The 17,270-nt window shown below is 54.5% G+C and overlaps 2 protein-coding genes across 7 annotated transcripts; one reads left to right on the top strand and one right to left on the bottom strand.

Moving 5' to 3' along the window:
- The first annotated feature begins 210 nt into the window (after window positions 1–210).
- Window positions 211–7,938, top strand: LOC141940192 (uncharacterized). 5 transcript variants are annotated; one of them, XR_012627911.1, is made up of 4 exons: window positions 211–619; window positions 846–997; window positions 5,638–5,751; window positions 7,631–7,938. XR_012627911.1 is itself a non-coding variant. In XM_074860964.1 (3 exons), exon 2 carries the CDS (start codon window positions 4,496–4,498, stop codon window positions 5,519–5,521), a length of 1,026 nt encoding a protein of 341 aa, XP_074717065.1. In that variant the 5' UTR covers window positions 2,015–2,182; window positions 3,328–4,495; the 3' UTR covers window positions 5,522–5,751; window positions 7,631–7,938. The 5 variants fall into 5 exon arrangements, 2 of the variants coding, with proteins under 2 accessions (XP_074717065.1, XP_074717064.1); XR_012627910.1 differs by lacking the exon at window positions 846–997 and having other exon boundaries at window positions 460–619; XR_012627912.1 differs by lacking the exons at window positions 211–619; window positions 846–997 and adding an exon at window positions 1,753–1,971.
- Window positions 7,939–13,819: 5,881 nt separating this feature from the next.
- On the bottom strand, window positions 13,820–16,857 carry POU3F3 (POU class 3 homeobox 3). Of its 2 annotated transcripts, XM_074859109.1 has the most exons (2): window positions 15,799–16,857; window positions 13,820–15,663 (listed from the first exon to the last, which is right to left on the bottom strand). In XM_074859109.1, the coding sequence occupies exons 1-2, from the start codon at window positions 16,855–16,857 to the stop codon at window positions 15,538–15,540; spliced, it is 1,185 nt and encodes a 394-aa protein (XP_074715210.1). In that variant the 3' UTR covers window positions 13,820–15,537. The 2 variants fall into 2 exon arrangements, with proteins under 2 accessions (XP_074715210.1, XP_074715209.1); XM_074859108.1 differs by having other exon boundaries at window positions 13,820–16,857.
- Between the last annotated feature and the right edge of the window lie 413 nt (window positions 16,858–17,270).

Raw genomic sequence — 17,270 nt, 5'->3', positions numbered from 1 at the left:
TTTCATCAATTCACCCACCACCACCACTTTTTTTGGTTTTTATTTTTTTAATTAGAGTCCGCGTTTTCCCCCGGTTTAGGACCCGCGAGTTTCCGGGCGGCCGGTCGGTGGCTGCCGCAGGGACCCGCCGGAGCGGGGCTACCCTGGGTGCGCGGCTCTGCCCCTCGCCCATCCCGGCCGAGGACGCGGGGGACGGGGACGGTGCCGCCGGGTGAAAGCGCCGGTCCGCTGCAACGCAACTCCTTAAAGCCACTGACCGACTCGCCATCACTTCCCCGCCCGGTTCCCGGCAGAAAGGCGGCCGGGGCTCCCCCAGCGCTGCAGGCGAACAGCCTGGGAAGGGGTTAGGGCTCTCCCCACGCAATGGCCACCCCCTCACACACCCACACCCCCCCGCCTGCCGTCGGGCTGTGAACTTTGCGGTGGGGTAAGTTCTCCTTTAAGAAAGCGAACTGTTCCTTATGCATATTTAAGGCTGTTTGTCTGCAGTGCCCAGCTGACGCGGGGCTGGAGACTCACACGCGGGACCTGAATTGTAGGGGAGTAAATCATCCACACTTTAAACGCACCCTCTGCCAGGGCTCCAGTTGGGAGCCTCTTGCCATTGCTCTAAACACATGTAAGTCAGAAACGGAGGCGGGGGGGGGGGACTGGGGAGGGGGGGTCAGGCTGCGTCTAGTTAGGGAGATGATGCTATTTTGTTCATTCCCATCACAAAAAAAAAAAAAAAACTAAACAAACAAACAAAAAAACCCCAACCAGATAATACAGTTTAGAGCAAGAAATCTTGTCCTTGGACTTTTTAAAGTCTTTTTTTTTTTTTCCCCGTATTATTTTCTGCCCAGCCCAGGGGCTCCTGACCCCCTCAGCACGCGGGTATCCCGAAGGTAGTCGAGCGGTGGGGTTTCGGGGCTCCCTCCCTCCTTTTGCCCGCCACGAGAGCGCTTTGCTGGGTGCGCAGGTGTGCGTGTGAGGAGCGGAGAGCAGCGCGGGGAGGGTAAGTGAACCCCTTGCTTCAGCCAGGGGGGGCAGGGGGATACCCCCCACCCCGCCCGCAGCAGAGGGCTCTGCCGCCGCGCTGGGGGGGGGGGGGTCCCGAGCAGCCTCTGCAGCAAGCGGGGGGAGCCCCCCGGGGATGGGGGTCCCTCAGAAAAGCCCCTTCCCCGGCCGGGCAGCCTGCCACCTATATGCGTATATACCGCCGTGCGCGTACGAAACGGGGGAGCATACGTGAAGGTCAGAGGGGCGATCTCCCACTGCAGCTCAAGTGGGAAGGAGCAACTTTCAGTGCTGCGCTCTTAGCGGTTTCCTGCCTTTTAAAGTGAACTTGTTCGAGTGTGTTATTCAAAATGTGGTTCAGTAGTTATGCCTTCAAATTAAGTTGCTTCTCGGTCCTCATTGGGAAAAGCAGACATGTGTCCTCAATTGTATAGTATAAAAAAAAAAAAAATCTACTAGGTACTTTATGATTCCATCTGGAGAAATTAAAAGCCCAGAGCTGTAATGTTTATTCTTACATAGTTTACAAAAAAAGGGGGAAATGTGTGAGACACATGTCTCCAAATATAACCAAAGTGCTTTCCCTTCTGGTTAAAAAGTTGCATGCAAATGTTTTCATTTTAACACTCCCTGCCACCTGTACTTCGCAGGGAAACTTTTCTTGGCGTTAGTGATGAAGCACCAATAGTACTTATTAATGAATTAATTATTATTATGGCTGCTGAATTGACTTAAAGTGCTTTGGAGGCCAAACTAATCCATGTTAATCAGTTACAATTAATTGTGTTTCAGCTGCTGTTTTAAACACAGTTTCAAAGGCAGAGGCGAGGAGGCTGTGTACGGGGTGTAAGGGGGGGGTGCTCCGGGGGCCCTCCCGGACCCCAGCACCGAGCCCCGTGCCCCGAGATTTCCTTTTGAGTTGCGGAAACCGGCGCAACGTTGTCCCGGGTGCCCGCGTCAGGTCACACGAAGGTGCGAAGGGCAACTTGGGTGACGAACTTATTCTCCTGCCGAAAGCTGCAAAATTAAGGGGACTCCCGGGTTCAGGAGTGAAGCCGCGGAGGGAGATTTCTCCCCTGGAGATTGCGGGGAGGGCAGCGGGCGAGGGCTTTGCTGCGCCGTCCTTGCTTGGCCGCTTTGGTCCGGGGGCTTTTGTGTTGTCGGCGGAGACAAGGAGGCACCGGTGGGCAGCGGGGCTGGCGGGCGGAGCGCGGAGCCCTCTCCGGCAGGCCCGGCTGCAGCCCCTGCCCGGGAGGGTTTGGGGAGAGGGAAGGGGGGGAGGCGGGGGAGAAGAAAAAAGCCCCCCTGAGGGGACAAGCGGCAGCTGGGCCGGGCTCTGTGCCTGCCGGGGAGGACAGGGGGGCGGCCGAGGGCAGGAGAAGCCGGGGCGTGCAGGCAGGGAGGGAGCCGAGACACCCCGGGGATGCTCCCCCCTGCCCTGCCGCTCCCCGCCCGCCCCGGCCCGGCCCGCCGCCGGCGAGACCCCGCTGCTGGGGGCGCCGGGCTCAGCCGGGGAAGGGCAAGGCCAGGGCCAGGAGTTGGGCAAAGCTTCGGAAAGCCCCCGGGGGCGACCGGAGGAGGGCGGACGAGGGAGGGCCGCTGTTCGGCCACCCGGTCGCAGGGCGGCCCGTTTGTGCCCGGCCCGACGGCCGCGGGGAAGCCTCCTCTCCCCGAGGGGTGAAACGCGAAAGCCGAGCGGGCCCTGGCTCAGGGGGACCGGGCGATGGCTGGCGTGGGGCCGGCGCACCGACTGCCCGCACCGCGGGGGGGGCCGGCGGAGGGAGGCTGGGCGCCCAGCTGCCCCTCTTCTGCTAGGGAAACGGGCTTTTCCATAATAATAACGACACAGACGCCACCACCTCCCCCCCGAAATTAGGGGCGGGAGGGAGGGAGAGCGGCGGGCTGCGCCGGAGAGAGCCGGCGCCGCCACACCCCCCCCCCACCCCGGGCTGGGCACGGCACCCGCGCCCGGCCAGCTCCCCGGCCTCCAGGGGGCCCGGGGGGGCAGGCCCGCCCTGGGGAGCACCAGGTGTCACGAAGGATTCCTTGTCGTTAAGAGACTTACACTTCGCAAAAGTAAAACTCCCGCCCCCCTCCTCCCCCCCCCCGCCCCAGCCTTCAGTGTGATTTTTTTTCTTTTATTTCTTTCATGGCAGTCCGCAGAATGGCAATTGGGAAACTTCACTCCCTCCCATCCTCTCTGGAATTGTGTTGCTGGAATTTTTTTCGGTTTGATTTTTTCTTTTCCCACTCCGATTCTTTCTCAGAGATTCACCCACTTTTTTTCTTTTTTCTTTTTTTTTCCTTCATCCCATTGACTCTCCTCAGCTTTTGCTTAAGACGGACAAGCAAAAAACCAAACAACCCTCCCCCTATACGTGCAAAAAGACCTTTCCTGGAAAGCAGTAAAACAAACAAAAAAACTTTTACCTGCAAGAGAAGATACTATACAAAATTATCCCATCCCCCCCTACCCTCGTCCCGTCCCGTATGGAATACAGCTGTAATTCAATGAAAATTGAGGGAACAAATGCATTTTCCACGTGGGAACGGAACAAATAAGGTGGCAGCGGGCGGCCGGGTAGGTAGGACACCTCGCTGCTGCTCATCACGCGTGGAATCGTTTTCTCCAGCCGGGGCGGGCGGTGATGTCCTCGCAGAGGTGCAGGAAACAATCCCCGGCTCTCCTCTATCACAAAAACAGGCTGCGCTTGATGAAACATACGTATTAACCAACTTTCTCCCCCTCCCTCCCTATTTTTATTCTTTACTCTTGGTTGCGGGACCTAGGTGGTCACAAAAAAAAAAAAAAAAAAAAAAAAGCCCTTGGTTTGTGGCGGCACTTTGTCGTTGGGGCAGAACACCCGCATTAGATTATTGCCGGGGATTTATTTGCATGCAGCTGCAAACCCACAACCCGGCTGCTGACCGCTGCGCATAAAGGGCTGCCGGGGCCGGCCCCTGCCCGGCCGCCGCGGCTCTCAGCGGGGGGGGTGGGGGTGAGGAGGGAGGATTTGGGAGTGGGTTTGCTCCCGACATAGCCCGGGGGAGATGGGGGGGGTCACAGAGCCAGCAGCAGCAGTGTCCCCAGCGCAGCCAGAGGCTGCAGGTGCGTGAGGGGGGCCGGCAGCCCGCAGCGCGCCCCCCCCCCCCCCCCCCCGCCGCCCGGCTCGCCCCCAAAGGCAGCCGCGGCTCCCGCTGGCCTTGCTCACAAGCACCTCCGAGAACAGCTTCCACTAATGCAAATGTCCCGGGAAGAAAGAACCGGCGGCGGATCCTCGGGATTTCTTAGCGCTATTTTCAGTGCTTTGAAATTTGCAGTGGTGTTGATGTTCTTCCCCCCCCACCCCCCCCGCCCCTTCTCCCCTCTCTTCAGCCCAGCAGCGTTTGGCAACGTGTGACGAGGGAGCTCTTAACCTTTGGAGAAAGGGCTTTGCGTTCAAACTGCCTCCTCCGCTACCCTCTATTTCCCCACACGCACCCCCACGGTGCAGGGATGGATTTGGCTGCATCTGGGATGGATGCATCTGTCTCCTCAGGCCTCGCTCTACCTCGGGCTACGCCACCAAGTCTCCTTCATCTTCTCCCGGAGAGTCAGGCGAAGGCGCAGCATTCCCGGGGTTTCCCAGTGCAGTGGGAACAAAAGCTGCCCCCGAAGCGGGGCCGACTGGGGGGCGAGCCCCGCGGCAGCGCTGCCTTAGCCTGGCCCGGATCCCCCCTCCGTAAGGGGACGTGCGGGGTCAAACCAGCCCCCCGCAAACTTTGGGAGGGGGGGGAAGGGGCCTCCTATCAGTCCCTCTGCCCCGACGGCCAGCATGGCTCTGTAGAAGGGCAAGACAAAACTGGATGCGGGGAGCTCAGTTACTTTGGCAGAGGAAAGAGACGTTCCCACTCCACGCAGGCTCCTTCGGCAGGGCGTGAGCAGGGGGGCTGCTCCGGGCGTTTCTGCCAAATACAGAGGGCTACGGAGCGGGGTCTGCCAGGCAGCGAGCAGGCAGGGAGGGCAGCGCCGGGTGGGCCCCTCCACGGGGAAAACCGCCCTGCGAGGGCGAAGCTGGAAGGACAATGGAGATCCCCCCACACGCGCACACACACACACAGACGCGCTCGCCCACCCCCCCTTCTCCCTCGCACCCCTCCACGGCGGTGCGTGGGGATGTGGTGCTGCCCCTGGGCCAGGCCACGCCGCCCTGGGAGTGGGGTGAATCCCTTCTGTCCTCTGACAGGCCGGGGGGGACGGAGGGTGGTGGTGCAGAAAGGGCTTGGGCGGCTGGAGCGCAGCCCACCCCGCCGGGCCGCCCTGTCTAACGCGAAGCCCCCCCACTCCCCCCCACCCTCCCCCGCCGCGGAGCCCCCTCGCCCTCCTCAGAGAACGGCGCCGGGGCGGGGGGGGTGTGTGTGCGTTCTCCAACCCCCTTCCCCCTGTAAACTGGGGAATAGGGGGCCGGGGGTGCTCGGGCAAAGTGGGAAGCGCCTGTGGGCTGCAGCGGGCAGCGCTTGTAGGGGAGCGGGTCAACAGTGAGAGTGGCCAGGAGAAGTGCGGGGAAAGGCGAGAGGGGATGAAACAATTCGCAGGCTCCGTGCGGAGCGGGGAGTGTGTTGTCATCTTTGTTTTGGTTGTGTTGTTTTGTTTTCCAGAGGATTTGGGACGATAGCTGGAGTGGATTATTCATTCCCGTAGGCAATACTTCCCTGTATGGGCTTGAGGATGCAGTTGGAGGCTCGGGAACAAAGCGGGCATCTAATGTCAAGGTAACTGGTCCCCTTCCTTTGTTTATGCTATTGTTAATGACGGGGCTCACTCAGCCCTGGCCTCAGCCGTGCTGTATGGCATTAATATTGACTTGAGAGAATAGGCAGGACAATTAAAAAACAAAACCAAACCCCAGAACAACAGCAGCATCCAGCCCAAGCCCAGTTCTTCAGGTAAAACACTCCTCTTCTGGGCTACTGAGAATGATACTGTCGTCTCTCCTGGTATTCACAGAAATACACGTACCGTTCATAAGATTAAACACGTCCATATCCATCATTAACACCTAGGGAAGACACCGTAACCCCGTTCTTCAGTCCAAAATCAAAAGGGAAAGAGCATTATTTTCAAATATCCAGTATTAAAGCACGAAGGAATTCTCACCACGCTAAAAAAAAAAAAAAAAAAACAACAAAACCAACAAAAAAAAACCCAACCCAAACAAAAACAAAAAACCAAACAAAAACAAAACCACAACAAAAAAAAAACCCTAACAAAATAATTCTTTTAATTACGATAATCTAAAAGTAGCAGAAACCTGAGCGTTTATTGACTCATTTTCTTCTTCTCGAGGTAGCGGATGGTATTTAAAGTTCAACATTTCACACAGCTCCTTGTTTAGTTTAATTTCCTCGACAATCTAGGCGATTTCAGCAAACTGAGTTAAGAATTTTGGTACACATTTGAGTATGGATCTGCATAAAATAGAGAAGGCAGCAGAACTGGGGAAAGGATATTTTATTATTTAAGGAAGAGAAGGGAGTGTATGTTTGCATGTGTGGGGGGATGCATGTGAGAGAGAAACAAATGGAGAGCTTTGCACCTTACATTTGGTCTGTGGCTTTAGTGTGGACTCTGGACCAAATATCTATTAGATTTCTCTGAGAAATGTCCCACTCGAGCAGATGGGCCCCTGTTTTGAATGAGAGCTCCAGAAGATGGAAGAAATGTATGTTACTCTAGCACAATTCTTCACCAACCCATTTCTTTTTTTCCCCTTTAGAAAGATTAGTTTCAGCTCTGCTATCCTGGGCCCATTTTCTGTCGGGGAAGGGATATAATAATGATCAATGCCCAGCACTTCTCATTTCTTTTGTACTTGGTAAATATTCACAATGTCTTGAACTCAGAGGGGAGGTGGAGACATGAGCCCAAACTCAGCTTCAGAGGATATCCCTGTCCTCTGGCTCTCACCAGCACTCACACTGAGGGGGAAAAAAACCCCAACCAACAAACTAAACCCACTCAGAAGACCCTCCAGCCCACACCTCCCCTACAGCCATGCTCTTGGTTTTTGTATTTTAGCTGCCTGCTTGGTGACATGGTCTACATACATCAGGCTACCTGGGTTCATGCAACCAGTTCAGGGTGTACGTTAATACTCCAGTTGGAAATGGAGCCTGGAGTTGTTGAGCAAACAGTTCCCGCTCGACTGTAGCGCGGACTGAATGCTGTATAGTCAGCTCTATGGAGCGCTGGCAGGGAAGTAGCACCAAGCATTTCCAAAACTAATAACAAAAAGGTTACTATATATAAAACGTTTATACAGCCCACACTGCCTCAAGTTGTTTAAATTTCGGTTTGATGCACATAAATATAGCAGCCATGCGGTTCCCCATTAGCCAGTCCCTGCTTTTATAAATCAATTCATTTCAATTTGAAAGGATGGCCTCTACGCAAGACAGCAAAACAGTCAACAACCCTTTGGCTTTCTCCACTCAAAGTGGACCTCAGGAAGAAATAGCATCTGTCTTTGTCATTTCACACGCATATCTCCGCGCCTTGACGTTGTGTTTAAGAGCAGGCCTACTACCAGTGAGGGTAGCAGTCCCCAGCTGGTTTCCCCTTTCTAATCCATTTTCCTCTTTCTCGTCTTAGGTGTCTTTTGAGGAAGGAATAATTCTTCTGGGCCCCCCGGCCTGGACTTTGGGGGGCATGACGCAGCGGTCTGATCTGAAAGCACCGTCCCTGTGGGTAGAAGCTCTCCTCTGTATTGTGCACCTTGCAAGAAAGGCAGCAAGGGGACACTTGGAGTGACCAGGCATCTGACATCAAGGAGCAGCAATCCACTTCGTGTTACTGCAGGAGAAAGTTTGTTCCCAAACCAAATACTTTGCGGTGCTCAGTACTGGTGTCGAACTGGTTTGAACCATCCCAAGCCTAAAATAAAGATCTCCATTGTGATATGCCAGTGAGCTTGTCTTGCTAACCCTCCCCTGTTTGCGTTAAAGGTATCGAGCTGATGTAGCACTGTCTTTTCACCCCAGTGATGTGCACAATAGGGACAATTCAGAAAAGTTCTGTTTAGCTTTTTTCCCTTGTAGTTGCAGAAATGCAAGCTATCATCAGAAACAAGCCTATGTTTGAAGGTACAGTTTTCAACATGTGAGTGGGAAACATATGTACTGGCACAACTCAACCGCTCTGTAAAGGCTGTGCTCGGATTTTGGCTTTTAATCTCAACTCTGTTAGAGAGAGAGATGCAAAATGGAAGGGAATGTGATTATTTATGCTGTAGCCTTGTGATACTCATCCTATAACCGTTGGGGAGAGAAGCAAAACACTCTGCTAAAGCTTTGGGTGAGCCTGAGTTTCAGGGGGACTCTAGTCTTCACAGGTTCTCACTTCAGTGCCTTTCTTCCCTTGGTATTTGTTATATGGAATTTTTTTTTTTTTTTTTTTTTTTTTTTTTTGTCTGCTGTTCTACGTTTTAAAGTAAGTAGAGACTAAATCCTGCTGAGAGGGAGAGCTCCCTCCATCACAAACTCACGTTTGGAAAATGCTTACCCTCTTCGACCACCCCCCTTCAAGCCATCCTCCCCCTTTCAGGGGAGAAAAGAAAACCTTAAAAGAAAAAGAAAGAAGGGGGGGAGAGGAGGGAGGACCCCCTGATTCCTCAGTGACCTGCACAGCTCGGACAGACCTCCAAGTTCCCCTTCCCCTCCTGCAGACAAACCCCGTCAGAAAAAAAACCCACATGCCTGAACTTTTAACGTGTCTTGGGGCTTGTACAATTCAGGCTCAATTTTAGCACTTTCAAGGGGTTAAAAAAAAAAAAAAAAAAAAAAAGAAAGAAAAAAAAGGAGGGGGGAGGGGAGAAGAAAGTTTGGATTTAGCTCTTTGTTGCTAAAAAAGCACCACAACCAAGCCCCCAGCCATCAGCAAAAGCACCCGGCGGCCCCCGCAGGCAGTGCCCCGTCCCGAAGGCAGGCAGCCCTCCCCGCGGGCAGCGGCCCGCACACAATGACAGGCAAGGACAGGCAGCCCCAGCCCGAGCTGCCGGCACCCTGCGCTGCTGCCGGGCCCAAGGGCTCTGCCCGGCACCCTGCAGAGAGGGGCACCCTCCCGCCAAACGCTGCGGAGGAGCTGGGCCCTGCCTGCAGGCTTCGGGGCTGGCAGGGAAGTTTTTTGGTACTGCTGAAGGCATACACACACACACATATATATATCTCGTACACACACATCTTTATATATAGATTTATATGTAGGTGTCTAGTCTATGTTTAAATAATCCTATCTATACACACAGTCCTCCTCTGATGAGGTCATTCTCCCATATATACGAGATTGGTTGCATGATGCCAGAATTTAACGCCAAGATCTTATCTCCACCGATCTAAGAGCAATATAAAGTAAATGTTAGCAGAAGGGGAAACAAATTTTGGAGAGAAACAGTCAACAAGGTGTCCCTGAAGGCTTCTCTCCTGCCCTCCCCAGCCGAAGTACCCACGCACTTTATGCCAAAGAGAGCAATTTCAGTGCGAGAGACTCCTGCTTCAGAGCAAGGACAGGCTGCACCCCGGATCGTGGGGGCTGGGGCTGCACCTTGACATTTTTAACCCCCCCTTCCCTTTCCTGAGTGATGCTCGCCTCTCTAACACGCTGGTCGGCTGTAGCTTATTTATTTTTATTCCCCCCCCCCCCCCCCCCCGGCTCCAAATGTCTTAATGTTTTTTGATTCCAGGAAACTCAAAACGGAAGGGGGGATGCTACTTGAAAGTGTGACTCAGAAAAAGGTTTCGCTTTACAGCCATCAGTAGCACCAGGAGACAGCTCCATTAAAAAAGTAGTTTTCCACTGCTCTTGAAAAGCCGTTATTTTTTACATCGCTTTTAGGAAGATAGATTAACAAAACATCACATTTCAAGCCACTCTGATCTGTAATTAAATGGGGGAGCCAGTTTGTATTCTCCTATGGCTTTTACAGAAGTTGCAGTGATCCAAAGTCAGGTTGCTGTGTCAGAGTGGCATTTTTATTAATGAGAATACAAAAAGCTTGCATATTCTTAGCCCGGCTTGAATTTAGTTGCTAAGCAACCGCTGTATGGTAATTCATCCGCGAAATTTAAATCTTGGAGAAAGGATCCTGCGTTTTGCTGAATGGTCGCCACGAGGAAAACAACTTGTGGGACCGGCAGCAGCTGCCGCCGCGGCACCGCGCCGCCCGCCCGCCCGCCCGCCGGCTCCCCCGGGCCGCCCGCCGCCCCGGGGCCGGCCCGCCGCCCGCCGGGAGCACCGGCCCGGCCGCCCCTCCCGGGCCGCTCCGCCTCCCGGGCCGCCCCGCCGGGGGAGGGGAGGGAAAGGGAGGGGAGGGAAGGGGGAAAGCGCGGCCGGGCACCGTCGCCCGCCCCGACGGGCCTTCCACGCGTGGGGACAGGCGGCGACCTCCTTTCCCCGCTCCGGGCCCCGCCGCAGCCGCCCCCGGGGGGGGGGGGGAGCTGGGGGGCAGTGCGGGGCGGGGGCCCGGCTCCCGGCGCGGCCCCGACGGCGCGGCCCCGTGGGCGCCCCTGCGGCCCCGGCTGCTCGTTTGGCGTCGGGGAGGACGGGATGGGCGGCGAGCTTTCCCCCGCTCGGCCTTCACCCCTGAGCTTTTTGTCTCGCCAAAGCCTCTCAGCCAAAAAAGCTCCCTACTGCTGTGTCATTGATACGGCGGGGTCGCTCGCTGCCGTCCTCTCCCCTCTCTCCCGCCGCCTATTGAAGGCTGCGCCCGCTCCATTATTCCAAACTGCAACTGAAAATACTGATGGGGTAACCACCTCCCTGCATCTCCTCCGCTCGCTCCATCCATCCGTCTCGCCACAGGCGGCCAAGCTCCTCGCCATCATCCCTGGTTTCAGCAAAATCCGTCCCTGTCCTAAAGCGCTCGCTCCACGCCCGCCTCCGAGGCCGGGACTTGTTGCATCCCTTTTAGAGTTTGATTAATTACCCTGGAACTTAAGCAAACTAAAGTACATGTGGCGAAGAAGCTCACGCCTACAGTTTGGTCCTGCAGCCTGCCAGTTACAATCGTTACACTCTCGTGTAAATCGGACCAAGTATCTCTGCGCCTCAAAAAGGTATCCCTGTATAAATATATAGAAGTATCGATTTTGCTGTAGCTTGAAGATGTTGATCATTTATTACAAAAATAAACGAATAAATACAACAATATATTGTTGCTTTCGACAGGATAAATATTTTACAAATATATAATTTAAAAAACAAATTTAATTGTTAAAATTATTTAAAATATTACACTTATTGATAAAATTATCAATAGTATATACTGCATTTCATATCAGAACCAATTATTCTCTAAACGTTCCATTGAAAACCATTCATACAAAACAAGTTATGAGCATTGTAATGTGCAAACACGAGTCACTACATTAAAGCATAAGGATTCTGTAAAGATCACTTTCCGATAGGAACCGCTGCGTTTTTAAACCAAGGTAGAGCTCTTTGCTAAATTCCGGAAAATATGCAGATCAACAGCAGTGAGATGACTATTTTAAATACACCTGAAAATGATTTATTGTGTACAGACTCGACGGGGGAAGGATGGGACGTGAGTGAGAAGACTGTGGTGTAGTAGAGGACCGCAGGATATGAAAATGTAAACTACAAATAATCACATCTCGGGATTACCCAGACTGATCAAACATAACTTTGTAAAACATTTGGCTTTCCTTCAGGCAGGGAAAAAAAAAAAAAAAAGGGTGGGGGGGTGGGGGTGTGGGAAGAGTAAGGAAAATGATGCCGACTCAGTTACCAAGCACAGAACACTGATATTATAAATGAATACAATTACTAAATTCATTAAGAGATCTGGTGATATATAACAGTATTTTCATTATTTACACGTGTAACAATATAACCCTTAGCGCAAACCCTCTCAGTTATTATCTACCTCTTGTTATCTCATAGACTCACAACCCTGAAATTCCTAAATACATTCAAAGGATTCAGTTTCTCGGGGGGGGGGGGGGGGGGGGAAGCGCCCATGGCCTCACTTTTTGTGCATAACAAGTCCACGGAACGGGCCCATTTTGCCAGTCCCTCCGACCAAACGTTACTCCTCCAGCCTAAACCCCGGCTTTTCTTAGGCAGCAACCCGCAAAGCTTGCCTTTTCATCGAAACCAGTGTGAAGCCTAACGTTAGCTCTTTGTTGCCATCCAAACCCGGTAACCAAATACCGCTCCGAAATTTAAACAGACCTTCTCTGTGTCTAAATAAACCGCTCCCCTTCGCGTGTGAAAAACGGGATCCCACCTCACGTGTGAACGGTACCGGGCGGCCGGAGCGGAGCCCGGCGCTGCCAACCTGCCCGCCCGCCTCCTGCGCCGGGCCTTGCCCCTCCCGAGCCGCAAAATTAGCCAGGAGCTTTTGCTAAAAGGAACAAAAGAAAGAGCGTCCTTTACCCTTTCGGGTATTCTTTCCCTTTGTTGGCTTGGGTTTATTTTTTGGTTTGTTTTGTTGTGGTGGGTTTTTTTTTTTTGTCCCCCCTCTTCCCTCCCTCCCTCCCCCCCCCCCCCCCCCCCCCCCCCCCTTCCCTCCGTGTCAGTAGGGCCTTTCGAATTTCACAAATCAAACCGACGGTGATATTTACTACGAGCTGGTGTTAAAATAATGCATCCTGGTGCACGGTTCTCAGGTTGGCTTTGATTTATGGACTGACACAAGGCCTATCTGAAAGAAAGAAATGTTTGTTGTTCCTACAGCAGTTTTCTGGGGGTTTAACCCCTGCCTCAAGAGCACGCAGAGAAGTAAGGCGGGGGGCGCTGACGAGAGGAGGGAGAGGAAGGTGAGGAAGGAGCCACGGAGGAGATGGATCATAAAAGAAAAGCTTATTCTCCGGCAGACTATCAGTGGGGGCGGGTGGAGGCGTTAGGTTCAGCTCTCTAGTTCCCACAACCTCCCCGCTTCAAAATGAAGAGAGTTGAAACGGTCATTCACTTGTCCCTATATTGCAATAAATTATAGCGGAGAAATATGACAGGCTAGCTAGCGCATCTATTGGCATCTCCAACGTTACTAACACACGCGTGTCTTTGCAAAGAAGGTATGGCAGCGCGACGGCAGAGTGGAGGAGAAAACTAGGCTACACCACTTCACACCCCGTAGAAAAACCCTAAACCAACAACAACAACAACAGCAGCAACAGCAACAACAGAAATGGTGAACTAGGCGGACCGCACGTAGGATGCTGAAAGTATCATTCTATACATCCTTGGGGGGAGGCAAAAAAGAAAAAGTACCTTCTCCTTAAATTATAACGATAAATTAAATACAGATATTTATACAGACATAAAATGCGTCAAAATAAATTACAGCTTATCCCCCCGCCCCCTCCCCAAGCCTCCGTTCGAAAAGAGAGAAAACAAGGCTGAACTTCTGGCAACATCCCTGCCCTGAGCACGGCCGCGCCGGGCCCGCGGGCAGCCTCGGGCACCGCCCGCACCGGGGTGCGACCGACCCCGACCGACACCCCGAGCCCTTCCCGGGAGGAGGCGGCCTTTGGCGGTCGCTAATCTCGCCCGTCCTTCCCCGCGACAGAGGGTCCCTGGGCGGGGGAAGGGGCCACGGGCATTTGCCCGGCGGAGGGATGGGCACGGGGTGCGCCCCGGCGCCGAGCGGCCGGCGGCGGGGGGCACTGCCGGGCGGCACGGGGGGCGTGGGGCCAGCAGGGCCCACCCGCGGGATTTCTCTCACTTCAGCAATATTGCCCTTTAGAGAACTTTTTTCTTTTTCTCTCTTTTTTTTTTTTTTTTTTTTCGACACAGTGTTTATGCATCAGACACAGACTATTTCATTCTAACAAATTTATTTTCTCAATCAGCTCTTACGGAATCACTACTCAAATTAAATTACAATCAAATTATCACATCAAAAGATACCCTTATTACCTAACAACTGTCCATATTTTCATTTCATTTTGATTTGTGCTCGTCTGAAAAAAACACGTAATACAAGATCTGGGGAAAAAATAAATTACCGTTTTGCAGCAGTTCATAGGTATTCTGAATAAAATATTAAAAGAAGTCATTTAATGAAAATATAAAGCAAATTTTTTTTTTTTAGATCAACAACGGATCTAACAATTCTATATTGCCGTCTTTTTGAAAAGTCTGTTTATTAAAACCTACCAAAAACACTGCTTGGAAATGGCAGTATTATATAATCACATCCACAGCACCCATTCAATCAAAGTTGGCAACGGATTTAGGAGAGGAGAAGTTCAGATAAGTGCAGCTGCAGATGCTCAGTCCTTCTAAATCCCTTTATCTGAATCAGTCCAGAAATAAAAAATAAAAATATTAATAAAAAAAATATTAGCAGTGGATTTTTTTTTTTTTATGACTCTTCCATGATGATTGGCAGCCGTCAGGAGCAGGACTTTGACAGCCCTAAATTATTTCCCTTTCTCTCGCTGGTTCCCTTAATTCATGCAAAGTCCTTCTCCAGAGCTCGAACTTTAGGGACCAACAACCTCTCCTTCTCCCACCCTCCCCCCGGCGTCTGTCCCTCCCCTCTTTCTCCTCAGGGTCAGTTTTTCGGCGTGCGGGCATTTATTTCCATATTTTTGTTCTATAGCTATACCTATATATATAGATAAATATATATATATGTATTTGCTTCCCTACGCAGTCTGCTTGTTTTTAGTGCTGTGTGCATATTTTATTTTATTTTTTTTTTCCTGGAAAAAGTGGCCCCTTTCATTTTGCAGAATATATAGATATATAGATATATATGTTTTCAGAGTGGATGTCTGCCTTGCACCAAAATTCTACGGTTTGGCCAAGAAAAACAGGGTGCTGGAATGCAGCAGGCACCCTCTGATTAACCAGAATATTTTGCTTCTGCTTCCCTTTTTGGATTGCTCCCATTCAAAAGAAAAGAAGGAAAAAAAAAAAAAAAAAGAAGGGAGAGAGAAAGGACAAAAAAAGTTTCCGTGATTCATAGAAGAGAGCCCTTTTGGGGATAGGGGGGAGAGTGCGGGGAGGGGGGGGAGGAGGGGAGAGGAGAGGTGCAGACATCAGTGGTGTTCCTCGCTGCGAGAGGGGGCTAATTTGGAGAGTGAAAAATGAAAATAATAATAATAATAATAATAAAAAAAAAGCCCAAGCCCACCCGCCCAAGCCCTCTCCCCACAACCAACCCCCCGGCACATCTGCAGTTTTGGTGCATTACGCATCTCCACCCCGTTTTCCCAGCACGGTCTAAACGCTCTCGCTCGGATCGACCTTCTCCACCGCTCCCTATCGGTATCGATCTTATATATATATAGATGCGCGCATCTATCCATATATATATAAACACAAGCAGTCTGAACGAGCCTGGATCGTGTGTGTGTGTGTGTGTGTGTGTGCGTGCGTGCGGGTGTGTGTGTGAGCGTGCGGGTGTGCGCGGCGGTGCCGGTGCCGGTGGCGGTGCCGGTGGCGGTGCCCGGCCCGGCCCGGCCCGCGCTGCCCCCGCTCCCCCCGGCCCGGCCCGGCCCGGCCCGGCCGCCCGCCCGCGGTGCCCCTCACTGCACGCTGGTCTGCAGTCCGTGGTGAGGGGGCGGCGTGTCGGAGTTGACGGTGCCGACCTGGGAGTAGACATCGTCGGGGGTCTGCTGCTGGATCCCCGGGGGGGTCATCCGTTTCTCTTTCTGCCTCCGATTGCAAAACCAAACCCTGACCACCTCCTTCTCCAGCTGCAGGCTGTCCGCTAGGTTCGTAATCTCCTGGGCGGAGGGCTTGGGGCATTTCAGAAAGTGGCTCTCCAAGGCCCCCTTGACACTCACCTCGATGGAGGTCCGCTTCTTCCTCTTCCTGCCCTGGGCGGCGATCTTGTCGATGCTGGTGGGGCTGCCCGTGGAGGAGTCGGCTTCCTCCAGCCACTTGTTCAACAAAGGCTTCAGCTTGCACATGTTCTTGAAGCTGAGCTGCAGGGCCTCGAAGCGGCAGATGGTGGTCTGCGAGAAGACGTTGCCGTAGAGGGTGCCCAGCGCCAGCCCCACGTCGGCCTGGGTGAAGCCCAGCTTAATCCGCCGCTGCTTGAACTGCTTGGCGAACTGCTCCAGGTCGTCGGAGGTCGGCGTGTCCTCGTCCGAGTGAGGGTCGTGGCTGTTGACGCCGCCGTGGTGCGGCGGGTGGTGCCCGGGGTGCTGGTGGTGGTGGTGGTGGTGGTGTCCGGGGTGCTCGCCCAGCTCCGGCGTCTCGCCGCGCACCAGCCCCGGGTGCACCAGGCTCTGCCCGCCGGGGGGGGGGCTCAGCATGCCGTTCACCGTGAAGCCCCCGGGCTGCGAGTAGAGGAGCGACTGCTGCTGCTGCTGCCCGCCGGCCATGGAGGGCAGGTGGGCGGCCGCCGCCGCCCCCCAGGCCGCCGGGTGCCCCTGGTGCGGGGGGCCCAGGTGGGGCGGCCGGTGGTGCAGCGCCGCGCCCGAGTGCAGGTCGTCGCGCCCGCCGCCGCCCTTGACGTCGGGCGGCGGCGGCGGCTGCTGGGGGCTGCCCGTCATGCCCACGGGGCTGCCGGACCAGGGCGAGCCCGCTTCGGCGGCGGCGGCGGCGGCGGCGGCGGCGGCGGCGGCGGCGTGGGGCAGGGCTGTCACCCACTGGTGGGCATGGCTCAGCATATGGCCGCCGTTGCTGGCGGCCATGGCGCCCGGCATGAAGTCGCTCTGGACCATCTTGGCCGCCGGGTCGCCGCGGTAGCCGCCCGCCACCGAGGTGACGGCCACGCTGCCCGGCTGCATGCCGCCGCCGCCGCCGCCGCCGCCGCCGCCCGAGTCCGCGTGGACGATGGAGCCGGCCGCCAGGATGCCGTTGCCGGGGAGGTAGGGGTTAGAGGTGGCCGCGGCCATCCCGCGCCCGCCGCCCGCCGCTCGCCTCCCCCGCCGCGCCGCCGCCGCCGCCGCCGCGCCGCCGCCGGCTGCCGGGCGCCCGCCGCGAGCGCCCTTGCCCGGCGCTGCCGGGGCCGCTGCCGGGGCCGCCGCCCGCGCCGCCGCCGCCGCCGCCGCCGCCGCCTTCCCAGCCTCGCCGGGGCGCCGGGGCGCGGGGTTCACCTGCTAGCGCTCCGCGGCGCGCTCTCCTCCGCCCGTCCGCCGGCCGTCCTGCCTCCGCTCCGCGGCGCGCTCTTCGCAGTCGCCGGCTCTCGCTTCGCCTTTTTTTTTTTTTTTTATCGCTTTGCTTTGCTTTTTTTTTTTTTCCAAAAAAAAGAGAAATATTTAGCTGTACATATATTTTTCCTCCGCCGCCTTCTCGCCCGAGTTTGCTG

Source organism: Strix uralensis, chromosome 2, assembly GCF_047716275.1.
Source record: "Strix uralensis isolate ZFMK-TIS-50842 chromosome 2, bStrUra1, whole genome shotgun sequence".
In the NCBI taxonomy this organism is placed as follows: domain Eukaryota; kingdom Metazoa; phylum Chordata; class Aves; order Strigiformes; family Strigidae; genus Strix; species Strix uralensis.
This window is presented reverse-complemented; position numbering and strand designations above follow the sequence as displayed.

Coding starts and splice junctions, on each gene's coding strand:
- LOC141940192 (XM_074860964.1), top strand. CDS start 4,496: ATGGATTTGGCTGCATCTGGGATGGATGCATCTGTCTCCTCAGGCCTC.
- POU3F3 (XM_074859108.1), bottom strand. CDS start 16,857: ATGGCCGCGGCCACCTCTAACCCCTACCTCCCCGGCAACGGCATCCTG.